This window comes from Elephas maximus, chromosome 15, assembly GCF_024166365.1.
Source record: "Elephas maximus indicus isolate mEleMax1 chromosome 15, mEleMax1 primary haplotype, whole genome shotgun sequence".
NCBI classification, from domain to species: domain Eukaryota; kingdom Metazoa; phylum Chordata; class Mammalia; order Proboscidea; family Elephantidae; genus Elephas; species Elephas maximus.
This window is the reverse complement of record NC_064833.1, coordinates 22,630,150-22,657,467: the sequence shown is the minus strand read 5'-3', so window position 1 is coordinate 22,657,467 and position 27,318 is coordinate 22,630,150. Positions and strand designations below refer to the sequence as shown.

Here is a 27,318-nt window from a genome sequence, read left to right as displayed (position 1 = left end):
TATCGGTCAGCTTTTCCTGCAATAACAACTCCCAAACCTTACAACAACAGGCACTTTTTTGTCACTCATGGGTCTATAAGTCAGCTGCAGATTTGCTTGGGTTCAGCTTGGCCTGGCTACAAGCTGGTGGTCAAGTTCAAGTCTGTCCATGCCTTCTCATTCTGGGACCCAGACTAAAGGAGCAGCTACTCTCTGGGATATGTTGTTTTCACAGATGAGGGCAGAAGGTAAAGAGGGCAGGCAGATTTGGGGGGTGCCTCTAAAGCTGCTGTGGTGTGATGTAGCATCACAACCTCCCATATCCAAATGGCGAAAGTAAGTCATACATCATCGATGAACTTGGCAAATACATGCCTCCACAAGGTTGGTGGGCAGTGGAGGATGAAAATTTGATGAACTGTAACACAAGCTACTACCACGAAAAGTTAGTCTAAAGGAGCTTCATAAAACTTGTACTTTCTTTCTAGGGCTGAATTGTAATGAAGCAATATAAACCTATTGGTTAAAAACTGTCCCAGTTATCTATTGCTATATAAAAAAATTACTCCAAAATGTAGTGGTGTAAAAGAACAACAAATGTTTACTGTCTTGTACAGTTTCAATGGATCAGAAATTTGGGAGAGGCTTAGCTTGGCAGTTCTGGTTTGGAGTCTCTCATGAGATTACAGTCAAGATATTGGCCAGTGCTGCAGAGTCGGAATTGACTTGATGGCAGTGGATTTGTTTTTTTTGTTTGGCAGTCATTTGAAGACTTGACAGGCTGGACCCTTCTAGGATGGGTCACTCACATGCCTAACAAGTTAGTGCCAGTTGTGAGCAGGCAGCTTCAGTCCATCGCCATAGAACTGGTTGAGAGTTCTCATGACATGGTGGTTGGTTTCTCTGAGAATGATCCAAAAGAGTACAAGGTGGAAGCCACAATGTCTTTTCTAACTTAGCCTTGGAAGTCACACACTGTCATTTCCCCTGTATTGTATGGAACACGAGGTCAGCCCTATTCAGTGTGGGAGGGGACTACAGAAGGGCATGAATACAGAAGGGCATGGGAGCCATCTTGGAGGATGGCCATCACAAGAACACAGACTCTGGAATCCCAACTCCACCAGTTATTAGCTACTTACCTCTCTTGTCTGTAAACTGGTGATAACCTTATATGGTGCTTGAAGAAGTAAATAAGGTACATATAAAGCATTTGGCTCTGTGCCCTGCTCTTAGTAAGTGCTCAGTCACCTTATTAACATAGTTGCAAGGTGTAGATTGGAACAGTGAGGAAAGGGCTGGGACCCAGGTAGGCATTTGTGTCTGAGTCAGTATGAAGGATGACCCTTGAATCATTCTTGCTTTGAGCTTTCCCTACCATCTAGGCCTAGGATTTCTATCCCAAGGTTAGGAAGATAAGAATGGAATGAGAGAGATTAAAGAAACTTTAGAAATTAACTGGAGCAGTGTTTTCCAAACTGCGACCCTTCGGTAAGTCATGAAATAAATTTAGAGAGCTATTTCTAGCATTAAAAAAAATTTTAAACTAAACTCCTTGTTACCATTGATTTGATGCCAACTCATAGTGATCCTATAGGACAGAGTAGAACTACCACATAGGGTTTCCAAGTCTATAAATCTTTATGGAAGCAGACTGCCATATCTTTCTCCTGCAGAGTGGCTGGTGGATTCAAACTGACAACCTTTTATTTAGCAGCCTAGCGCTTAACCACTGCGCCACAGGGCACCTTTAAACTAGACTAGACCCTTACTAATCACAGTGTGGCCTATGGCCCTACCTGCACTGTCACCTGGGAGCGTGTTTGAAATGCAAAACCTCCAACCCTACTTAAGTCCTGTTGAATCCAAATCTACATTTTAACAAGATCCCCAAGTGATTTGAATATACGTTAAATTTTGAGAGGCACTGGACAAAACTGGAAGAGAAAATATTAGAGCATACTTTATGTAAGAAGTATTATTTTGTAAAATGTTTATTTCAGTCACAAGTACAGTATATAAGGATATATACATATGCACATGTGTGTCAGGTTGCAACATAAAACTGTTCTTACTACTGTGGGTTGTGGTCACACATTTTGAAAGTCCCTGATCCAGAGGCATCGGTTGGAGTGGTGCTCAAGCCTCCTGAGTGTTCTATGGGGTGTGTTCCACTATGCAATGCTGCCATACTTGAAATTACGACTGTTTATTGATGACCTCATGTGTTGAGGGCTGGGCTAAGATCACAGAGGGTGAGGAGATGAATAGAAGAATATAGTACCCGGTTTGGTCCCTGGCCTCAAATAGCTTGTAGTCTTGTTATAAGATACTACAGAAGCAATTAGAGAACAATAGCTGATGTATTGTGTATTTTATTTATTTTACACAATGTGCCAGGCACTATTCTAGTCGTTTTATATGTATTAACTTCCTTAATCCTCTTAAACACTAGGAAGCAAGTATTCTTATTATTTCCATTTTACAGATAAGGAAACTATGGTTAAGTAATTGGTCTGAGGCACTCAGGTAGTAATGTTCAAATGGATTTGGCTAATAAGAGCGAAATTGGAGTTGGTTGGAGTGACTAAGGTTTTCCACAGTGAAAAGTGGTCTTTTTGGGTTAGAGTTGTTTCTATTATTTTTGCTCCAGAGAAAGTCAGGTGAATCCAAGTTCTAGGAGAAAACCAGCCTTTATATGAAAGTCTACTGACTCATACTCTATATTCCTGGACTTCAGAGAGAAGATAGATGAAGATATGAGTTGCTTCTAAATGATTTCCAAGAAATGAGTAATTACACTTGAGTTATAGTGTAATTTTGTATTTTTTTTTTTTTTATAAACATATATGCCATAAAAGTGCACTGTAAAGGATAAGTTAAAGGTATTAGCAAATTTTAACCACAGAAGGATGGTTTCCATGGTTTTAGGAGGATTGAGTATTCCATATGTAGAAGCTGTGGTTGTCAAGCAAGTTCCAATTTCCTACCCCAGAAATTATTGCTACATTGCTAGAGCTTTAGGCCAACCTATCTGTGTATGTTAGAGTTAATGATAAATACCTTTTAGTGTCGTTAGCAAATCTCTGAAAGGTTCTGTTAATATTTAATTTCATAGATTAAAGAAAGTCAGCCTTTAGGCTTTAAGCAGAAGGCTTCTGAATAAAAGTGGTTCCCTAAATTGAAAACAGTAGGTGTAAAAATCAGGCCTGCTTATGAAATCCTAACCGGCTTCATTTATGAATGGTGAAAGATGGGGCTGTAATCCAGACAGAACTCATTAGACGAGTAGTTAACGTGCATGCATATTCGTGTGTATATATGTATGCGCATGTATTTGTGTGCATTTATACAAAGATTATGTATGCTGATCACATATGTACGTATTTATGTAGCTCTCATTCATTGAGGCTTAGTGTGTACCAGACACTGGGCTAAATATTTTATAGGCTTTAATATATCCTGTATTTAATATGTATATAAGCTTCATATATAGTTTATATATTGTTTTTATATATAATATCATTTAATCCTCACAGCAGTTTCATAACATAGGTATTACTACAGTTTTACAGTGAAGAAACCTGAGGTTGAAAGCCTTTAAGATAATTTCCCAAGCTCACATAGGTCCTAGATAACTACTAGGCGTTGTCCTTTTGAAAGGCGTTTGCCTTGAGCTAGATGTGTGTCCTGGGGTTGTGGCTGTCAGCACAGTGGAATGAGCACAGAATTTGTAGGGAGACATGCTGGATTCAGATCCCAGCTCTTCCATCTACTAAGCTGAGTGACCATGGCTAAGTCTCTTAACCCTCTTTACATTTATGAAATGAGAGTCACATTATATACCTTACAGGGTTTTTTGGAAAGCCCATGACCACTCACGTGTTTGGTGCTTTACCAGGACTCAACATTTAGCTATAATGGCTCAGCTTTGTTGCAGTGAAAGGATACACAGCAGAATTGGCAAGGGAAAAAGAGAAATCAAGCGGAGTCTGGAGGAACCCAGGCCTAATCTTCTTAGGTTCTTCCTTCCAGAAGGAGCCACACAGAACTCTCTGTTCCTCCTAGCAGTGAAATGCAATAGCATTGCTTGTGAGTCTCAGAATTCAAGGTTTTTATTGGGGGCTGGTCACGTAGGCACTCTCTCTGCCTGCCAGACCAGCCAGGATATTCCAGACTGTCAGAAGGAGAGCAGGTGTTTTCCATAAATCACACTGTACAAACAATCTAGGCAGGCTGCTTCAGCAGAATTCAGTGCCCCACACGGGCAAAACAGCCTTATCAGTTAGTAACTAGGGAACATTCCAAAGGCCATGTTCTCAGATGCTAGGTGTGGGCCAGCCCCCACACCACAAGCAGGCTCTTCTGTATCAGGGCTGCTGTGTGAACTCTCCTGCGCCGACGTGTTGTGAGATTTAAATGATGTTACCAAAAGCTTTTTAGCAGTGTCTACTGTTCCAGCCCTCAAATGCCAGCTTTTACCCTTGATCAGGTCAACTCAGAACGACAGTAAAAACTAATAAAGCCCCTCCAGTATGCCAGCCACTGTTCGAAGCACTCTACTTGTTTACTCTGATTCCTCTCTACAGTGCTGTGGGTTAGGTGTCCTAATCATTCCTATTTTTAGATGAGGCTTCGTAACTTGAAGACAAGAGCTAGTATAGCAAGTGGTAGACTCAGAACTCAAACTAAGACAGTCTGATTTCAGAGTGAGTGCTCTTAGCTGCTAGAGAAGATCAGGTGCTAATTGTAAGCCTCAGCACACAAGGAAAACAATTCTCAACTTTTACTGCATCAGCTCACACAGCCTGACAGCTACTGCAACTTTAAAAAGTGGTTAGCCCATAAAATCAACAAGATTCCCTTTCCCCCAAGAAGTGATGCAGATACCTTGAGATTTTTGTGTAACCTTTGCAAATGGGATGAACAGTTGTTCTTTATTCACATAAAATCTCTCTCCCGGGCAGTGGTGCTGGGACTCTCGCAGCTGAGGCCCCCTTTCTCTCAGTCCCCAGCCTTGCAGGTGGCCACGGTACCACACACTATGCACCCAGCACTTTAGCAGCAGTAACAGCAGCCGCTGCAGAAGCAGAGAGGCATCCCTGCCGTTACAGCCCATGTGCTGGGGCAGCCACCTTCGCTCCCTCTGTGGTTCCTCCATTCACCAGCACCATGGCTGAGCAGCTGACTGAAGAACAGATGGCTGAATTCAAGGAAGCTTTCTCCCTATTCCATGATGATGACGGCACCCTCACAACAAAGGAACTTGGAACTGCCATGAGGTCACTGGCTCAGAACCCAACAGAAGCTGAATTACAGGATACGATCAACAAGGTGGACGCTGATGGTAATGGCACCATTGACTTCCCAGAGTTTTTGACTGTGATGGCTAGAAGAATGAAAGACACAGTGAAGAAGAAATCTGTGAGGCATTCTGAGTCTGACAAGGATGGTAATGGTTATATCAGTGCAGCAGAACTACGTCGTGTCGTGACAAATTTAGGAGAAAAACTAACAATGAAGAGGTAGATGAAATGATCAGAGAAATAGACATTGATGGTGATGGACAAAGTCAACCATGAAGAATTTGTACAGATAATGACTGCAAAATGAACACCTACTTTCAACTCCTTCCCTGCCCCAACCAAAAAAAAACCCATTGCCTCCAGTCATTCCTGCTAATAGGACACTATAGGACAAATAGAACTGCCTCATAGGGTTTCCAAGGACCACCTGGTGGATTCAAACTGCCAACCTTTTGGTTAGCAGCCGTAGCTCTTAACCACTACGCCACCAGGGCTCTTGTTCCCTCTCCCCACCCCTAGAAGAATCAAATCGAATCTTTTACTTACCTCCTGAAAAAAAAGTTCATTTATTCATTGTTTCTATATAGCAAAAATGAATGTCAAAGTACCTTCTGTCCACACACACACACACGCACATGCACACACACACACAAAATCTGCATGTATTTGTCGGTGGTCCTGTCCCCTAAGGATCAAGCCACAAATCAGTTTTATAATGTAAATACTTGTACTGCCGTTAGTAGACACCTTAGAGTTCCATTGGCTAATGTGATTAAAACACCATTTGGGCTGGCAAGTTTTTCATGAACGCAACTTGACGACTGAGCAGTCAGGCATGTGTATTAAAAACGAAAAATGAAAAATTCGAAACCTGTTCAAATGGGTTTTAGTTCAGTCTGTTGATGTAAATGTCACCGAAAACAAACACATTTGAAATTGGTTTACCTCAGATGTTGTGCAGAGAGAAGGGTGAGGGATAACCTGGTGAGACGAGCCCCACTGGTGGGATGGTCCTCTTGTACTCCCACCTGCTCTGTCCCATGGAGATGGTGACACAGCCTGGTGGCATGCCTGCCTCTGTATGTTGGTTTAACATCTGCATTATGCTAGAGTGACACGGGTGTCAGTCTGTCACTGTCGACACAAATTTTCTAAAAAAGAAACCTTTACCCGGGGAGCATCTTTGGACTCTCTTGTCTTGTAAAAACCTTCTGAGCTGTGACTTGGAGCTGGCAGAGTAGGCTGTGGCCCTCAGCACAACTATCAACACTGCGGTTCAAGAAATTACAATTTACATCCATTCCAAGCTGTAAATTGCAAATTGTAAAAGACCATTCAGTTAAAAAAAGGATCTCACCCACCTCCTTTAGTTGCTATCCAGTTGTCTTACCCTTAAATGGAGGGAGGTAGAAACCGGATAATCACATGGGTAAACTGCTCACAGCTGCAGCAGCTGACCCTGGGTAATCGGGCTACTGCTGCTGTGTCCAGGCATATAATTTCCTCTTTGAAAGATTTAATCAGAACACTTCAACAATTTCAGCACTTCATAAAGCCCTCTTTCTTTTTCTTTTGTGTAAAAATTACATCTCTCTAACACATTGCAGTACACAAGCCAGTGTCATATTCTCTGTTGAATCCGCCCAGTTGCTGGCAGGTAGTTCTGATTATCCCATCCTTGTATTGAGGACAGGTGCTGAGGCATTCTCTCTAACGGTCATGAAGAGAGAACTTTAGATCAGCTGCAAAGAAGGCTGGATACCAGACCCAGGTGGGAATGACCTCATCTCTCCTGCGGTTAAGATCACGGACAGAGTACAGCCCAAGCCTGGGATTGCAGCACTGGCTGCCATCAAGGCCACTCCAACTTATGGCGCCCTCGTGTGTGTCAGATAGAACTAGGCTTCATAGGACCTTCAAAGGCTGATTTCTTAGAAGTAGACCGTGGGTCTTTCTTCTGAGGTGCTTCTGGGTGGACTCAAACCTTCAACTTTTCCATTAACAGCTGAGCACATTAACCGTTTACATCACCCAACGAGTCTGAGCCTAGGATAGTGTACCCAGAATGAATGAATGAATGCACTGCTGGTTGGGAATAAAGGCAAGATTGCAACTTTCCCCAAATCATATGTCAACCTACCCTTGATTGTCTTCCTTCCCTTTCTTTCCATCAAGGCTTTCCTGCTCACGTGCTCTTGCTTTTTGCATTTGGTGACTTCTTGCCACCAGAAAAATAGAGGAAATTTTTCATTACAATTGGTACCCTGTATCTTAGTGTAGGAATAATAGCCGACATAAGGCTAATATCCAAAATGTGAATGTAACTCATATCCCAACTTTCCCACTTCATTCTGACACCAGCCACCCATGTGGCACGTCCTTTCTCTGACCCTAACTACTTAGAGTCAGGTCTCCATAAGTTAGAGCTCCGTCCTTCCAGCCCCTACCAAACACGCAAACACCAGCCTCTCTCCTGGTTCTAACTGCCCCTGGTGGCTTAGATGATTCACTAAAATGACTCACAAAACTCACAGAAACTATTACCTATACTTACAGTTACCCATTTATTATAACTAGAAAGGATACAAGCATAGAGACTCATCAGGCAAGATCTGGGAGAGGTCCTGGCACCAGGAGCCTTCCATTGTCCGCAGGAACAGGCCATACTCTCTCCTGTACATAGATGTCCTCACCAATCCATGAGGCCCCAAAAGAGAGTGCTTCAAGGCCTAATGTTCCCTAGTCACCGGGACCACAATGAATATGTATGGCTTGGGAGTTATGACAGTCCAATCAGTGAATATGCATGACTTCGTCATTCTCCCCATCCCTTCCTGAGTTTAGTTTGCCAGGTATGCAGACTGTGTAGGAGCCCTGGTGGCACAGTGATTAAGAACTCATCTGCTAACCAAAGGGTCAGCAGTTCAAATCCACTAGCTGCTCCTTGGAAACCCTATGGGGCAGTTCTACTCTGTCCTATAAGTTTGCTATGAGTTGGCATGAACAGGACAGCAATGAGTTTGGTTTTTGGTTTGGGGCCTGTATAGCCCCTACTCACCCGGCTATTTCGGAAAACAAAGGCATCTTGATTGCTGGGGTTATTTTCAGAAACCAGAGTCAAAGGGCCAAACCAAGTTCTTCATCCCACACTGAGCCTTTCTTTACCCTGAACTTCAGTGTAAGTGCCTCGAGGACAAAGAATTTGCTTTTTTTCATCTTTATATCCCAGTGGCTTAACATTATATATTAGCTACTTAGTAAAAACATGTTGAATGAACAAATGACACTAACTACCACTTATTGAGGACTTTCCATTTGCCAGACACAATACTGGGTGTTTATGTCACCTAGAAAAAACCCCATTGCGTTGAGTCAATTCTGACTCATAACGACCCTATAGGACAGATTAGAACTGCCCTATAGGGTTACCAAGGAGCACCTGGTGGATTCGAACTGCCAACCTTTTGGTTAGCAGTCAAATTCTTAACGACTGTACCACCAGGGTTATATCACCTAGAGTTGTTTAAACATAAGCAGCCCAAATCATCACTTACTTTAATTATATGGCATAGCTAGCTGACAGAGGAAACATAGTAAAAACAGGCTGCCCAAAGAAGAGGAACTGGGACGGCTCTGGGGATCCAGGCACCAAGAACTGAAGGACATTCCCTTCCAGCCACCTACCTCCCATGTTTTTATGCAGTTGCTCTCTCCAGATGCTAATAATGCCTTTGATTGGCTGAGCCTGGGTCACGTGCCCAATTCTTGACCCTGGGTGGGTAGGACTTTAACTGACAGCATGACCAAGCCAGCATGCTATGGGGGAGGGGTTGTTACACCAAAGGAAAATGGAAGTTGTACTACCACAGGGGAATGAGTGCTGGCCTGGCAAAAAGAATAGATAGGTTCTTTCATAGGTTCTTTCAAAATAATAGGTAGGTTCTTTAATACCATAAGTGCGTTTATTCCTAACAAGAACTCTAGGCACTTGGTATTATCCCTATTTTTTTAGATGACATTGAGGGCATTCACAACTGGTGTCATTCCTAGATCCTAAATGTTAAAACTTCAGGGAAAAAAAGCTGAGTGGCATGTTTTATCAATCTACTTTCAACATTTAAGGTTTCGGGTGCACTCTTAACAGCAGCTATAATCTAGTAGTTTTTTTTTTTTTTTTTCCCCTTTACTTCCTCAATTAAGAGTTTCTGGGAATTTATCCATTGTACTCTCTGATATGCTGTTGGCTTTTTTTTTTTTTTTTTTACTTTTATCTAGCTGAATCCAAGATGGGAGGAGAAATAGATGTAGCCTCAGTGCTGTTGCAGGGTAAATATAAGGGAACAAGGTTGCTTGATAAAGTCCAGTGCTAAGACATTGGCACACAATGTAGTGTTGATTTTAATTAAAGGAAAACAGACCTAGCTACTCTAAGCCTTAACTTTTCAGAAAGTACGAAGGGAATGAAAGATGCCTTATCTTGTATAGTTTTCCAAAAGAAGAGTGCTAGGGTATGTGTGCACAAAGAACAGAGGTTTCCTCTTTTGTTAATGGTGTTAGAACTGTAAATACTTCTTTATTTGTAGTTAGAACACTGCAAATAAAGTATGACTTTTCTCACTGTGCAGAAACTGATCCCCTCTGATCAAACCAGGAGCCCTGTTGGCGTAATGGTTAAGCTCTCAGCTGCTAACCAAAAGGTTGGTAGTTAACCCACCCAGCAGCTCTGTAGGAGAAAGACCTGGTGATCTGCTCCTGTAAATATTACAGCCTAGAAAACGCTATAGAGCAGTTCTTCTCTGTCACATAGGGTCGCTATGAGCTGAAATTGAATCGATGACACCTAACAACAAATTCGAACCATGTTTGTCTTGGAAGCCTGATATCATCGGGAATCCAGACTCTATCCATCTGCTCTGCCATTCTTAGTGTACCTCAGGCCTTGTGTCTACACTCCACGCAGGAGGACAATTGAATGGCAAAGCAATAGAGGGCAAAGAGCTGTCTCCTAGCAAGGCTTTGATCCTTATTTGGGAAGGTTGTCCATTTCAGGGATTTCCACCTACATCCCGTAGGCCAAAAGTGTGTTACCTGGTCACCCCTTGCTGGAAGGCAGTTAGTGAGACAAATGTTTATAACTGGGCACGCGGTTGCCCTGAACAAAATTAAGAAGGAAGACGAAAGAGAGAATGGGATTCGGATAAGCAGCTAGCAGTGTCAGCCCCAGGGACATTTGTCTTTTTCGTTAAGTAATTAAGCCACGTTTCCTGTGAAACCTGGGCCTCCATGGAAGAGCTTTTTTTCCTGTGCCCACACACAGAGTTTCTTATAGCTCTAAGCTAGATTTCAAAGTAGGTGGCTATCCCAATGTTAATTTCTTAATTTTGGCAAATATAGCATGGTTACATTAACATTAAGTAGCACTGAGTAAAGGGTGTATGAAACTCGCTATACTATCTTTGCAACTTATCTATAAATCTAAAATTACTTCAAAATACAAAGTTTGTTTAAAAATGGCTACCATTACTAAACATTTTGATCAAATATTCTATAGAACATTCATGATCAAAAGGGAGAAAACACAGACCAGAATTTCAAATTTTCATGGAATCCAGACTTTCTGGAGCCATGGAGGTTGTATAAACCCCTAAAACTATTGCTCTGAGATAATCTTCAAACCTTAAACCAAAAATATCCCCTAAAGTCTTCTTAAAACTGTAGTATAGCTTAGCTAGTAAAAAATGTCTGCCTTTCACATTATGATTTTTTAAGAATTATTTATATAGGATCAAAGTGACAACAGCAACTCGAAAGATTAGATAGGAACCTTAGGGGGCAGTGAGTTTATGTTAACGGGGGAGAAGCAGCTCAGAAAAGGTGGGTAAGAATGGTTGCACAACTCAAAGAATGTAATCAATGTCCCTGAATTATACACGTAGAAACTGTTGAATTGATGGGTGTTTCACTGTGTATATTCTCAACAACCACAGCAAAATATATAGAAAAATTTTTAAGGATAAAAGTGAAAAAATTGAAAAAAAAAAAAAAAAGAGTAGATGAGATTTGCCCTACATCTTACACCTTCCTTTTTTTTTTTTTTAAGAGAAGATGGGTTATAAGTATAAATAAAATACAAATAATATGGAAGATATATGAACTCTTTAAAAAAATACTAAAACTCAACACGGATACCCTCTTTTTCTGAATGTCTTCCTCTTCTACTTTTGAGGGTCCAGTAACACAGGGTCCTAGTCCCTTCAATCTGACAAAGAGCACCTGATAATCTATTTTATAGTAAAGCATGAACAGGTTAATGTGGTAAACTTTCTGGGAATAGTAGGAAGATGCTGCCCAGGAATGGGCCTTTGGTGGACTTTCACACCCTGGGGCTCCTGCGTACGATTTTATCCCAGCATGATCAACATCCCATCCACTGTCCTTTGTATTATCGTCCCTGCTGAATTTACCTGGATCAGGTAGGATGCTTCCCTTTCCCCCAAGACCACCTAGAGTGTGGCTTCCAGATCCTCCCCCCTACATAAGTGAAGCCTGAAAAGATTTATACCTTGGCAAGGTATCCTTCTTTCAGCACGGATGCCTTGGGTCCTCACATGGAAGCACACACATGGCTAACATTTACTGAATGTCTATAAGGAGCCTGAGTGGCACAAGTGGTTTTTGATTGGCTACTAACCTGACGGTTGGTGGTTTGAACCCTCCCAGTGGCACCGTGGAAGAAAAGGCCTGGCGATCTGCTTCCGTAAAGATTACAGCCTAGAAAACCCTATGGGGGCAATTCTACTCTGTAACTCATGATGTTGCCATGAGTCTGGGGCAGACTCGACAGCAGCTAACAAAAACAACGTTATGTACTAGAGAGAAATCCCTCAGTGGCATAAATGGTTAAGCACACAGCAACTAACCAAAAGGTTGGAGGCTTGAATCCACCCAGAGGTGCCTCATAAGAAAGACTGGGTGATCTACTTTCAAAAGATCACAGTCACTGAAAACCCTATGAAGCAAGCTCTACTTTGAAACACATGGAGTCACCATGAGTTGGAATCAACTTGGCAACTTTTTTTTTTTTTTAATTTACTAGAGACTGTATTTTTTTTTTTTTTTTACTAGGCCTTTTACATATGTTGTATCATGATTCCATCAACTCAAATACAGATAAAGAAAATTGAAGTTCAGGGCAATTTAGTAGCTTAGTAAATAAAGAAGCCAGGACTCAAACCAAGAACTATCTCAGGTCAAAGCACCGTTTTCTGTGCTATTGCTATGTCCTTCTAATAAGCAGTTCCAAGGTAATAAACGTTTTGTTCTGGTGAACAATTTTGTGGAGAGCTTCCCCAGCCAAGTTGCCTTCTCTAACCTGGAGACAGGAATAAATAAGGGGAAAACAGGCTTCCTTTTCTGTGTGTGCTGACTCATCAGCCCTCTCACGGGCATTGTTACATCTTTGGATGGGAGGCAGTCTAGTGAGGAGGTGAAGGGATGGGGCTCTGGGGTTAGCCTTTCAGTGTTTCTGTCTTGGATCATCCAGTCAATAACTCCATAACCTGGGGTAAATTTATCTTGTTTAAGGCCCAGTTTTCTCATCTATAAAACGGGAAAAATTCTAATAACTCCCCATAGTGTTGCCTTGAGAATTAAATGATAAAATCATGCAATATACTTAGCCCAGGGTCTGGCACAGAGTATTGTTCAGTACATATTAGCTGATTATTATTGTCACCATCAACAGATTTCTTGATGTTTAGAGCTTTAAGTTTGATGAACTTGTCTGTTGCCAGTCTTCAACAGTATCTTATAGTCTATGCTGAATAAATATGTGTTAAAAAATCAACACTGAAGTGATTTGATCAATCTTTGAATTTATGCCGACAATTCCAAAAGATCCAGAAGAGAGTTATAGATTTCTTTCACTCAATTATGTATCCAAGGTATTCCATTTGCCAAACACAGTAATTTTGTTTATAGACCACCCTGCACTCGAGGTACAATCTAGTCTCTGGAAAACAATCTCATTTCTGAAAAATGTACCCTTTATTTTGTACGTTACCACCAACACTGATAGGTCTAGCCTCAGGATGCAGCCAGCTATTATTTAATGATGCATAGGGAAGAAGAAAACATAATGTGACCTGTTTATTATCTTTAAATTTCTAACAGCAAAACCTATGGCAATGAGACATAGAAGCAGCAGGAACCTGTAAAACCATGATGGCATGTTTTGATTTTCTTATTTTCTGTTCTCTGCACTGAAGTTACTTTGAATCCCTTTTTCTCTTCTCTTTTCTACCCTATTTTCTCCTTTCAGCCAATTAAATGAGTGTAGTTGAGTTCTAACTTTGTGAATGTGAATTGTTTTGTTTTAGTAATAGCAGTTATTAGGACTGTATGCCCTAAAATCAATTTCCTGCTTTCATATCCTCTTCTTCATGTGAGTGCTAAGGAAGTGATTTTTTTCAGTCCTCTGACTCACTGTTGTTATTACTCTTGGAAGAGGTTTGTATTCCCTGTACCTAGCACTGTTCTTATGTGGAGTAAGCACTTAAAATAATTGTTTAATGTTTTTGAATCAAGGACTCTTGCTGCTTTAGGAAACCGGGCTCCTTCAACTACTGCCTCCTCTTCGGATGGTTTGAGATGGGTAGTTATGGCCATAGGTACAGCTTATGTTTTCTTTAAAAAAAAAAAAAAAATGGCTTTAATCTCTCGTTGTAGTTAACTCTTAATTCATGTTTTCATCAAACACACAGTTAAAAAGCATATTAAAAATTTTCAGTCTTGAATTTGTTTTTTTAATTTGCAACAGATTAAATTACATTAAGGAGCCCTGGTGCTGCAATGGTTAAGTACTCGGCTGCTAACCAAACTGTGGTTGGAACCCACTGGTGGCTCTGAGGGAAAAAAAGACCTCTCGATCTGCTCTTTTAAAGATCACAGCCTAGGAAACTACTTTGTCCTTTAGGGCTGCTATGAAACAGAACTGACTTCAAAGTACACAACAACAAATTACAATAGATGCTTGGACTCTTGTCAGACGGTAATCTAGCTGGAGTTAAGGTGAAAAAAACAGTGCACATCTGCAACCTGATGTGTGAAACAACTTAATCTGTTTCTTGTTGGCAGGGAAGTTACAGTATTTCATATGCAGAATTTGTATGCCCTTTAGAAGTCTGTGGAGCAGATATTTCACCTGTTTATTCTTGAAGTTTGTTGGTACCTGTAGTTCCCGACTGATGATGTGATCAAGTTACGATGAACTGAACTTAACGACTGTTCATTGCTTTTTCTTTTTTGTACATCTTATAGTTAGTAAGTACATGCAGTATTGCAAGGGGTAATTTGCTGAAGTTATCGTTCTCAGATGTTCACTCACGGATGTTTCCAACCCCCAAAGATAAATAAAGATTGGCTTTATAGAGATACTGATAATGAAAGGCAGTAATAACGAAAACTAGAAAAAAAAAAATGAGGTATTTGACTTAGGTCAGAACCCACTTATGACAAAGTTGTTGGAACAGGTCTCTGCCAAGATACTGATAATGAAGTCAATAATAATGAGAACTAAAAATAAAATAAAATAAAATGAGGTATTTGACTTATGTCAGAACCCAATTATGACATAGCTGTTGGAACAGGTCCCCGGCAAGATATTGATAATGAAGTCAATAATAATGAAAACTAAAAAAAAAAAAAAGGTATTTTACTTATGTCAGAACCCACTTATGATGGAGCTGTTGGAACAGAACCCTGTCGTAAGTCAGGGACTATCCGTACTGTTAGGCAGTCTCTATAGTGCCAAGTGGTCCTTTTAGATGGAAATATAGGGACTAGGGAGCCCTGGTGGTGCAGTGGTTAAGAGCTTGGCTGCTAACCAAAAGATTGGCAGTTTGAATCCATCAGCTGTTTATGGAGCAGTACTACTCTGTCCTGTAAGATCGCTATGAGTCAGAATTAACCCGATGGCAACGGGTTTGCTTTTGGTTTTGACAGGAATTAGTAAGGGATAAGAAAGAAACCAAGAAGGAAGGGAGCTAGGCGTGGGATAGAGTGTCATACATGACCATCCGGAATGAACCTTCACCAAAGCCCCCTGTCCCTTGTGCACTTGATGAAATGTGTGGCATGCCCAGCCTGCTGTGGGCTGCAGTGGTGATGATGATGATGGTGGTGATGCTGAGAATGGCAGCTGGTAAGGGTCTCCTGTCTTTAATGCATCCTTGAAGTCCTTTTTAACTTTGACACCAGTTTGCAATTGTAGTCATCACCCCAGAGCCTCGTCCTTGCTGATCATTTCTTCTTCCTCATTGTGATAATCACTCTCCTTATTCCCCTCTCAAACCCTGGTGGCATAGTGGTTAAGTGCTACGGCTGCTAACCAAACGGTCGGCAGTTCAAATCCGCCAGGCACTCCTTGGAAACTCTGTGGGGCAGTTCTACTCTGTCCTATAGGGTCACTATGAGTCGGAATTGACTCGACAGCACTGGGTTTTTTTGGTTTATTTATGCCCACTCTTTACTGAAATGCTGATGTGACCCGAGTCCAAGACCACCTTTTTTTTGGTAATTTTTATTGTGCTTTAAGTGAAAGTTTACAAATCAAGTCAGTCTTTCACATAAAAACATTATATACAACTTGCTATATACTCCCAATTACTCTCCGCCTAACGAGACAGCCCACTGTCTCCCTCCACTCTCTCTTTTTGTGTCCATTTCGCCAGCTTCTAACCCCCTCCACCCTTTCATCTGCCCTCCAAGCAGGAGATGCCAACATAGTTTCAAGTGTCCACCTGATCCAAGAAGCTCACTCCTCACCAGCATCCCTCTCCAACCCACTGTCCAGCCCAATCCATGTCTGAAGAGTTGGCTTCGGGAATGGTTCCTGTCCTGGGCCCACAGAAGGTCTGGGGGCCATGACCACTGGGGTCCTTCTAGTCTCAGTTAGACCATTAAGTCTGGTCCAAGACCACCTTTTGATGATCTGCCATCTTATGGAACAGTTGCTGCCTGCACATTCTCTTTCCCCCTTATCACGGTGTTGGGTTCAGTTCAGTAGTTTCACAGTGCCTGTTACGTTACATCACTGGCCAGCAAACATTTCAAGGATGAATGAAAATATGTGACCTTCCTCCTTCCCACTAGATAAATAGCCTAAAATGTTTTTTATATTCAGCTGGACTTGTAGGGCTCAAGATAAGTTTTTATATTCATCATTAGACTCTTGTAAGTGAAGTGGGATCCAACCCCCGCAACCCTTTTAGATAATAACCTTCTTTAATTTTTGTGCGTGTGTGTGCCTGCTAAAACCATTCTAATCATTTATAAGGGGAAATGTAGCCACACTATCCACAAAAAGAAGAATACGTGTGTACTGTGTCATTTTATTCCTTTGGCAGGCTACATGATATTTCCCTTATGCTTTCTGAAAAGTTAAGGTGGACAATGAATACGGATCTGTTTTACTTCTGCCAAATTTTAACATCGTAGTGTGTTTTTGTGCTTCTAGAGCCCCTACTTTCTTAAGCAAGAAGGTCCTCTTGTATTTACATTGCTTCAGCTTTCTGGCTTGGTCTGCTTTTCCTCCTAGTTTATGTCCTGTTTAATGTTAAGCCAAGCCAAGCCTCTGAAGAATTTTACCAAATCGAAAAGGAAGGCTTGGAAATTCTCAGAAATCTTAAACTGGGTAAATAAAAAATCATCGAGTTTTTCAATTACAGCTGTTGGCAAGACCACAAGTAGAATGTTAGATTCTGAATGTAGGCATTGGATGCTGTTTCTTTTAATTTTCTTCCTATTTATTCAAGACTACTGTTTTCAAGGAGCAAAGCCGTATCAAGCTATGTACGTCACAACCTTACTACAACACGAAGGCCCTGCAGCGTTCGGAGCTGAAAAGTGAAGAACTGGAACAACTTCAAGACATAGAGACCAGTGAACTGTACTCCTCCTTGATTTTTCTTTCCTTCTCTGTAATTTTTCTTCCAGATTATGGATTATTTTTTCTGTGTTTAACAGAGATTGAGCTGCTTATGTAGCAAGTTATTTTTATATTTAGTATGGGGACTGTCCTCAAAAGAAAGACCTGATAACCTACTTAAGAAAGATCAGCTACTGAAAATTCTACAGAGCACAGTTCTACTCTGACACACGTGGGGTCGCCATGAGTCAGCGGTGACTTGGTGGCAACTGGTTTCTGGTTTTTATGGAGACTGTCACGCTGACAGGAACCCTGGTGGCATAGTGCTTAAGTGCTATGGCTGCTAACCAAGAGGTCGGCAGTTCAAATCTGCCAGGCGCTCCTTGGAAACTCTTTGGGGCAGTTCTACTCTGTCCTATAGGGTGGCTGTGAGTCGGAATCAGCTTGACAGTGGGTTTGTTTTTTGTTTTGTTTGTCGTGTTAAAGTATAGAGAGAATCAACTTTTTCTCTCGAATATGAACTCTATGGCATTTAGTCATTGTTATTTCTTCGGACTCTATTTACATAATTGGTGGCTATAAAAAGAAATTTTTGACTTTCTTAATCTAGTTACTTCCCAAAACTTATTGTGTCTAATTCACTCCCTTATTTCTTGTTTGACTTATGAGATGTATATGTCTTCCAGTGGGATACTTGCTAAACTAGATCTGGATCAGCTGGTTAAGAGTTCATATTTTTTATGGGTAAAAAGGTGAACAGAACTGCTCATGGGAGAAGAGCAAAGTGGTTTTTGAAGGAAGGGTGGAAAGGACTGAGGAAGTGGTTACTGTGCAGGCGCTTCAGTGAACAAAGGCTAAAGTGAACCTTTAGAAGTCTGAGATGAAGGACGCTTTTAAAACATTTGTTTCTACCCACTATATATCCAAAGAGTCCCTGAGTGATGCAAATGGTTAAGCACTCAACAGTAGCCAAAAGCTTGGTAGTTCAAACCCATCCAGAGGTGCCTCCTAGGACAGGCCTGGCAATCTGCTTCTTTCACAGCCTTGAAAACCCCTTGGAGCAGCTCTACTCTGCACACATGGGGTTGCCGTGAGTCAGAACTGACTCAATAACAACTAATAACAACAATATTTCAGATCCCATTTCAAATCTCTTACTTAAATTATCCTATTTCTTCTTCACGTAGGTGTTATTAAATGCTGTCGAACTGATTCTGACCCATAGTGACCCTATGAACAACAGAAAGAAACACTGCCGGGTCCTGCACCATCCCTATGATCATTGCTATGTTTGAGCCCATTGTCGTAGCCACTGTGTCAGTCCATCTCTTTGAGGGTCTTCCTCTTTTTCACTGACCCTCGATTTTACCAAGCATGATACCTCTCCAGAGACTGGTCCCTTCTGATAATATGCCCAAAGTATGTTAGCATTCTGGCTATACTTCTTCCAAGAGAGATTGTTTATTCTTCTGGCAGTCCATTGTATATTCAGTATTTTTCACCAGCACGATAATTCAAAGGCATCAATTCTTCTTTGGTCCTCCTTATTCATTGTCCAGTTTTCACATGCATATGAGGTGATTGAAAACACCATGGCTTGGATCAGGCACACACATAGATATCATGCAAAAGAAAACTATAAAAACAAACAAAAAACCCTGAGGCTTCCATTGTTTAGTTACTTGCCCAAGTTACGCATCTCATAAAGGTGGCAGAGCTAGGCTCAAAATCTACGTTGTCTGACTCTAAAACCCATGCTCTTCATTCTACAACATTATTTTCTAAAAGTTACTTAGCATTAGAGAGTTTTCAATAAAATCTGACTTAATTGTTTTGTTCTCATATGAAACTGTGTCTCTCATAGCAATCTTTGGTGTTGATGAACTTGAAATATTATCCTGGGTGTAATGGATTGAATCGTGTCCCCAGAAATATGTGTTAACTTGGCTAATTCCTGGTATTGCGTGGTTTTTCTCCATTTTGTGATGTGTCAGAGATCTTAGCCTCTATGCCTGTGGTTATGATCCCATTTGGGAGCGAACTGTATGTTATGTTAATAAGCCAGGTTTAAGTCATGTTAATGAGGATTAGGGTGGGATATAACATCCTTGCTCAGGTCATAACCCGTGGAGTTCCCTTGGGGTGTGGCCTGCATCACCTTTTATCTTACAAGAGCTAAAAGGAAAGAGAAGCTAGCAGAAAGGGAGGGTCCTCCTACCACCAAGAAAGAAGAGCTGGGAGCAGAGCATGTCCTTTGGAGACCAGGGGTCCCTGCACTGCGAAGCTCTTACACCTAGAGGAAGATTGATACAAGGATCTTTCCCCAGAGCTGACAGAAAGAGAAAAAGAGAGAGAGGGACCTCCTGCCACCAAGAAAGAAGAGCTAGGAGCGGAGTGTGTCCTTTGGACCTGGGGTCCCTGCGCTGAAAAGCTCCTACACCCAGGGGAAGATTGATGCCAAGATACACGGAGATCTCCAAAGAATGCCAGGCACACAGATGCTAAAAGGAAACAAGGACCTTCCTCCTAAACTGTGAGCCAACAGAGAGAGAAAGCCTTCCCTTAGAGCTGGTGACCTGAATTCGGACTTCTAGCCTCCTAAACAGTGAGAAAATAAATTTCTCTTTGTTAAAGCCATCTACTTGTGCTGTTTCTGTTACAGCAGTACTAGGTAACTAGGACATAGGGTGAGCAGAAGGAGGTGTCCTATTCCAATCACAATGCTAAGGCAGATACTTTGGACAGTGCATGACACTTACCAGGTATTCAGTTTGTTGGGTGAATGAATGGCTGTCACGTGCGATGTACTGACACTGTTGTGTTGCTGTCTGCCTGTCCTCCTTCAGCTTTGGAGCTGTAATCACGTAGATTACATGTAAGGCTTCACGTACAAAGCAAGCAAACACATGGAACTCAATGTTCATGCCATTAAACTTTTAATGAGAAAAGAACTGCAAAGGCAGAACCACTCAGGGAAAACAGTGCAGGCTGGACATGCAATTATACATGCAGTTGCCACTTCCCTTTTCTGAGAGAACTTGGCTCCACCAGTGCCTGTCACACAGCTGGGAGGATGGACATATGGCTGCCCTCCGTTCACAGAGCTTAGTTGCTCTTGTGGCATGTAAGATCCATGTCAGTCCTTGAAAATGGAAGTGGGATGTTAAATGTAATGTCTCATAAAATTGAATTGTCACATAAGGCAAATGACAATATATCAGGGCAAAATCATACTATGTTAACGATAAACCTGTTGCTGTTGAGTTGATTCCAACCCATAAACGACCCTAGAAGACGGAGTAGAACTACCCCATAGTGTTTCCAAGGAGTGGCTGGTGGATTTGAACTGCTGACCTTTTGGTTAGCAGCCATATCACTTAACCAGTGTACCACCAGGGCTCCAAGTTAATGATAATAATGATTAAAAACAACAACTTATCTAATCTTAGATGGTTTATTTACCGTTTTAGCTATAGGTGGTACGGGGTGGCAGGTATATAGTTAGCTAGGACAGTGTGCTTATACAATAATAACATAGGAGTTCTTACAATTTGTTAGGCATTATGCTTAACACTTAGAGCCTAACATCTCATCCCTTCCTCGTTTCCCTTGTTTTGGCTGCTTTTAAAATCATCTGCCCTACTAGGGAGAGAATGTGATGAGAAAGCATTGTTTACATTTAACCGTTTTATCTAATCTTAGATGGTTTATTTACCCTTTTAGCTGTAGGTGGTACAGGGGTGGCAGGTATATAGTTAGCTAGGACAGTGTGTGACACTGGTAAAGAAAAGAGGTTGAATTAAACTCTGGGTGCTAATTAAACCTGATGATACAAATGATTAAGTTGGTAGTCAAATTTGCACTTTAATTAAAAATACTTTTCAAGCACTTTTATCTATTATGAAATTTGTTTGGATTCAGATTGCTTTTGTGGATTTATTTGTAGACGAGTTCAGGTTTCATGTGATTCACTGTGCAAAAAGGAAACAGGAGGTGTTAATAAACATACAGAAGCTATATATTTGCAGGTTATAATTTAAGATTTACTGTTGTCACAGTCAACTTCAGGATTTTTAAAAATCATACAAGCTCAGAAAATGTTGTTAGGAATAAATAAGTAATCAAGAAAATTTTAGTATAGAATATAGCGATAGTAAATTTCTGCAGGAATTTGGCAATCCACAAGAGAGCCATTGTTTGTATATATCACCTCAAAGTGTTATTGGTCCAGATTGCATTTGGTGTGCATCTCCTGAATCCACGAATGGATTATCTACTAAGCACATGCAGAACCACCACTGGATTTAGTGTTGTTTTTGTGGCCAAGATCATTCATTTGGCCAAAGGGAATAGTTTATTGTCATTTAAAGACTGTGAAACACCCGTATGAATTATTAGGTTAAACACTGGCAGTGGCATGCTCTTAATACGGACCCACCTTTCTGGGACTCTGATACTCATGTAACCAGAAGAGTTAATTCACTAGCAAATATGAACCATAAACACAGTTACTACCTAGATTGCATTTGCTGGTGTTGACCTGGAAGGGATGTTATGTATGCTGTTTGTGAAGTACCAAGGAAGCTATTAAGCCAGTTAGAATTATTGATAAAACCCAGTGCCGTGGAATTAATATGGTTCTTAATGGGTTATACTAGATTATTTTCATAGTTCACAGAATTTTGAATTCATAATCCAAAAACAAATTTCCAAGAATGAATCTTAAAAAAAAAAAAACTTCTATCTGGTTTTACCATCACTTAGCTTAATACTTTTGGTATTCATATATCAGCAGTTCAACCCTTTTTAGCAATAAGCAGTATTCTTTTGTATAAATATATCACAATTTATTTATCCATTTATGTGTTGATGGACATTTGTTATACCCCATTTTGGGCTATTATGAATAAGGTTGCAGTGAACATTCTTGTGGACATGTGTTTCATTTGTCTTGGGTAAATTCCTGGGAGTAGAATTGCTGCACCATCCAGTATATATGTGTTTAACTTTACAAGATCCTTCCAAACAGTTCTCCTACACAGTTTTACTGTTCGTTTTGTGTTTCTACCAGGAGTTCCAGTTCCTCCATATCCTCACCAACATTTGGTATTGTCACTCTTTTTTATTTTAGTGATCAGGTGGGTATGAAATGGCATCTCATGGTGAATTTAATTTGTGTTTCCATACATTAGCACTTCTATGTTACATTTTTTCAATTCTTTGTGAGAACCTAAACAAGCTCAGGAATTGTTTCTCATAGAGACAGAAGAGAGTTGTGGTTTGAAACGTGGACTCTGGAGGCAGACACCGTTTCCACCACAACCATTTACTGTGTCTTCTTTGGGTGACTTACTAATATCTCTGGGCCTCTGTTTCCTCTTAAAAAATGGGGAAGAAAGTAACAGTAGCTACATATTAAGCACTTATAATAGTACTGGACTTATAGAAAATGCTTATGAGGATTAGCTATTGTTATTATTGATTTTGAATTGACAGTCTGGCATGGTTATGATGACCTGAAGCTTAGATTTTCCTTAGTGACTAATCATTAAATATCAATATCAAATGGTTACATACTGTATGATTCCATGTATACAAGATTCTCAAAATGATTAAGTTATAGAGATAGAGAACAGATTAGTGGTTTCTGGGGGTTAGGGATTGAGGGGAAAGGGAGTGAGTGTGACTATAAAGAGGAAGCAAGAGGGAATTCCTTTGTCATGATGGAATAATTCTGTGTCTTAATTGCAGTGCTGGTCACGCGAATCTATGCATGTGATAAAATTGTGTAGAACTGTGCGTGCACACACACACACACAATGAGTGCATATAAAAACTGGTGAAATCTGCGTAAGGTCTGAAGATTATAACAATGTCAATTTCCTGGTTTGATATTATACCGTAGTTATTTGTGGGAAATGTTACTGTTGGGGGAAGCTGGGTGAAGGGTACACAGGACCTCTCTATCGTATTTTTGTGACTTTCTCTGAGTCTATAATTACTTCAAAATAAAAAGCTAAAAACAAATTGAAGTCCTACTAGGAGATCAGCGTTGTATGAGTCATGTTGGATACACAGGTAAATAAAAATGCAATCACTGCCCCCAAAGAACCTAGAGTTTAGTGGAAAAGACAGAGGAGTAGAGGAATACTTCAAGTGTTCTGGCGGAGGTAAACCATGGCCTGGAATAATCCCAGTAAGAGTGTAACTCAGGTTGTGGTGAGATTCAGGGAATGTTTCCCAGAGGAATTGGTTAGCTAATCTTAAAAGTTCATGACACATGGAAAGAATTTGGGACCATGTGTGGACTCCTGTGGCATCTATAGAACTAAACTCTTTCTTGAGACTTTTACCCCTGTTGGCTTGAGTCTTCTGGCTGCAGTGTTCAGTGGCCAGGATGCCAGACAGCCCTTATCCGCCGTTTCTTCTCCCCAGTGTCCAACAAGCACCCATTCGTGGACAGCAATCTTCTCTACCAGTTCAGAATGAATTTCCGTCGGAGGCGAAGACTGATGGAGCTGCTGAATGAAAAATCTCCCTCCCCGCAGGAAACTCATGACAGTCCATTCTGCTTGAGGAAGCAGAGCCATGACAACCGAAAATCTACCAGTTTTATGTCAGGTATGTTGTCAGTTCTGTGGTTTGACCACATTCTTTCATCTTTGGATAACTAGTAAGGTAGTAACTCAATCTTTTTAAAATTCTATTCTCTAGCAAATTTTAATATGTATAGCCAAGAAATATGCCAAAAAGCAAGTTGTCCCTGGGCAGCATACTTAGATACCATGGAGTCTGTTTTTTTTGTGTGTGTTGTTGTTTGTTTTCTCAATTATGTGCTTGAATTATAGTAGAATCTTCCATGCTTTCACTCAGAGCTTATTTAATTTTAACTTACAAACAATTGTTACGTGTCATTAATTAACCAGTTTTCTACGTTATGTCTTTGAGACATTATATATTTTACAGGATATTTTAAGGATGAATAAAGAATTTCTGGGGGCATATACAAGAAGCCGCAGTAGTACAGTGGTTAAAGCACTTGGCTGCTAACCCGCCAGCCACTCCGTGGGATAAAGATGTGGCAATCTGCTTTCGCAAACATTTATAGCTTTGGAAACCCTGTGAGGCAGTTCTGCTCTGTCCTAAGGGTCACTATGAATTGGAATTGAGTTAATGGCTTGGTTTTGTTTTGTTTTGGGGGCATATACACCAGCCCTGGTGGCACAGTGTTTAAGCACTTGGTTGCTGAGTGAAAGGTTAGTGGTTCAAACCCACCTAGTGACTCCACAAAAGAAAGACCTGGTGATCTGCTTCTGTAAAAGATTGTTGTTGTTGTAAGGTGCCACTGATTCGGTTCCGACTCATAGTGACCCTGTGTCGAACAGAAAGAAACACTGCCCAAGTCCTGCACCATCCTGATAGTTGTTGCTATACTTGAGTCCATTGTTACAGGCACTGTGTCAGTCCATCTCGTTGAGGGTCTTTTTCTCTTTCTCTGACCCGCTATTTTACCAAGCATGATGTTCTTCTCTAGTGACTGGTCCCTCCTGATAACATGTGCAAAGTACATGAGATAAAGTCTCACCATCTTTGTATCTAAGGAGCATTCTGGCTGCGCTTCTTCCAAGACAAATTTGTTCATTCTTCTGGCTGCCCATGGTATATTCAATATTCTTCCTTATTCATTGTCCAGCTTTTTGCATGCATACGAGGCGATTAAAAATACCATGGCCTGGATCAGGTGCACCTTAGTCCTCAAAATGACATCTTTGCTTTTTAACACTTTAAAGAAGTCTGTTGCAGCAGATTTGCCCAATGCAAATGTAAAAGATTACAGCCTAGAAAACTCTATGGGGCAGTTCTACTCTATTACATGAGGTAGATAAATGTCAAAATCGACTCTGACACCTAACAACAACAATACATTGGCAACAAATGAAAGAACAACTGATTATCAATCCAACAACAAGCCTTTCCCACAGTGATACAGAACAAAGAAAAACTATGAAAAACAGGCACAGGAGCTCATGAAGCACAATGGCTTGGGACATTACATGAAAGGTCAAACCGTCTCACAGTTACAGTTATCCCTGACAAATGACGGTGGTTGATGTTCACAAAGATAACCCCATTCAGCCAGAAAAGGTTGAAGTAAATGTCATTCTGCTTAAGAGGATGAGGTACCTTTAACTCTCCTGAAAATGTGGCATTTCCTCAAGGAATTGGCTGGCTTAAGGTTTGGAAGTACTGGGCTTAACCTGAGAACTAAACCCAGGACAAAATGAAAGTGTGATGTCTTGGTTATGAACAGGAGGTGACAGTGAGAACAGTTACAGCCATATGTACTGAGAACTTTCTGTGTCCCAGGCATTGTGCCACACTTGGGTGCACAGATTTTCTCATTTAATTACCTCATTAACCCTAAAAGGAGGAACATTTATTACCCCTATTATATAGGTGAAGAAACTTTGGCATGAGCAATTGAGTGGCTCACTCACACAGTTAAAAAGTGGTAGACCAGGTCTGTCTTACCGTAATGCATGTACTATATTGCCTCCTCCTCAATGCCTTACATCTCAGGTTCCTCAGACACATCTAGGCTGGAGGAGAAAATGGACCAAGAGCTGCTCTGGGAAAGCGGAAGCACACTGAGAGTCAGGAGCCTAAGTCTGTGTTCTGAGGTCAACCCAGATAGGCCTGAAAGGACACCCCAGTTGTGCGTCTCCTTAAGATCGCTGTCTTTCGCAAATGTAGACAAACGATTCACTTTTTCATTGGCACAAAGGCTTGCAGGTGTCTTAGGTGGGCTCAGTAGACCTGAACAAGTGTTGATGATGGAGAAGATGTAGTAATCATGGCCACCCTAAAAGCTAACATTTATTGTGTGCTTCCCACGTGCCAGGCCTTGGGCAGAGTACCTTCCGTGGCTTCTTCTGTTTGGTCATGCACGTTGCCCTCTTCCCCTGTTGAGAGCCAGCCTGCTCCATGGCAGAGAGAACTAGATCAGATAATTGAGATGCTGCTTCATGTGCACTTTCAAAGCATAAATGTGTGTGCTGTGTTCTAAGCTGCTGCTTCCATGGCTCTGGAGTCACAGTGGTGCAGTGGTTAAGCACTCAGCTGCTAACCAGAAGTTTGAGGGTTCGAACCCACTAGCTGATCCCTGGGAGAAAGATGTACTGATCTGCTTCTGTAAAGATTACAACTTTGGAAACCCTATGGCACAGTTCCGCTCTGTCCTACAGGGTCTCTATGAGTCGAAATTGACTCAATGGCAGTGGGTTTGGTTTTTTTTCCCCCTGATGGCTCTGGGTAATTAATGGATTAATATGAACTCAAGAGGCATTTATTAACACTGTTAATTCATTAAGCGTATGGCCAGCACTTAAATTACATCCTAGCTGGGACTGCTCAGCCTGGGGTGGGTACTTCTTGAAATAATACTTCATGCAGCTGGAGATTTTCACATACATTATCTAGTCCACTCCTAGCACCAGTCCTTGAGGTAGCGTTATTCCCACCTTACAGATAGGAAAATCGAGGCTCAGGGATAAGAAGGGAATGGCCCCAGGTTGCGCTGTTAGTACGTGGCAGGGCTACGGCTTACATCCTGGCTTTTCTGACTCCAAGGCCCGTGTGCTTTTCCCGGTGATTGTGTCACGCCGCACCGTGCTTTGCAGCTGAAGGCACTTGTGTTTCAGGGGCCCGCGCCCACCGCGCGCAGTGACCGTGTGTGTTCTCCGGCCCCACAGTCAGCCCCAGCAAGGAGATCAAGGTCGTGTCTGCAGCGAGGAGGAGCAGCATGAGCAGCTGTGGCAGCAGTGGCTACTTTAGCAGCAGCCCCACGCTCAGCAGCAGCCCCCCGGTGCTCTGCAACCCCAAGTCTGGTGAGTCCTGCTCCTGACTGTGGCTGTGGCTTCTTGGGCAGATATGCAGGCTGGGTTCCCTGCAAAGCAGATTCTGAGACGGAGACTAGTGTGCAGGGCTAGTACTAGAGGGTGGCATTAGGGCAGCCTCCTGGGATTAACACCTGTGGAATGAAAGGGAAAGAAGTAGGATTGGTCAGAGGGAGAAACTGGGCTGCAATGTAGGCTCAGTGAACACCAC

The 27,318-nt window shown here is 41.5% G+C and overlaps 1 protein-coding gene and 1 pseudogene across 1 annotated transcript in view; both read left to right on the top strand.

Moving 5' to 3' along the window:
* The window catches only part of DEPTOR (DEP domain containing MTOR interacting protein), a 137,116-nt gene that overhangs the window by 66,958 nt on the left and 42,840 nt on the right, over positions 1 to 27,318 (top strand). Inside the window, exons 5-6 of the mRNA XM_049853495.1 lie at positions 23,647 to 23,832; positions 26,964 to 27,098. Of these exons, the coding sequence (XP_049709452.1) occupies positions 23,647 to 23,832; positions 26,964 to 27,098 (321 nt within the window). The remainder of the gene's footprint in view (positions 1 to 23,646; positions 23,833 to 26,963; positions 27,099 to 27,318) is intronic.
* Positions 4 to 11,303, top strand: LOC126058464 (calmodulin-like; annotated as a pseudogene).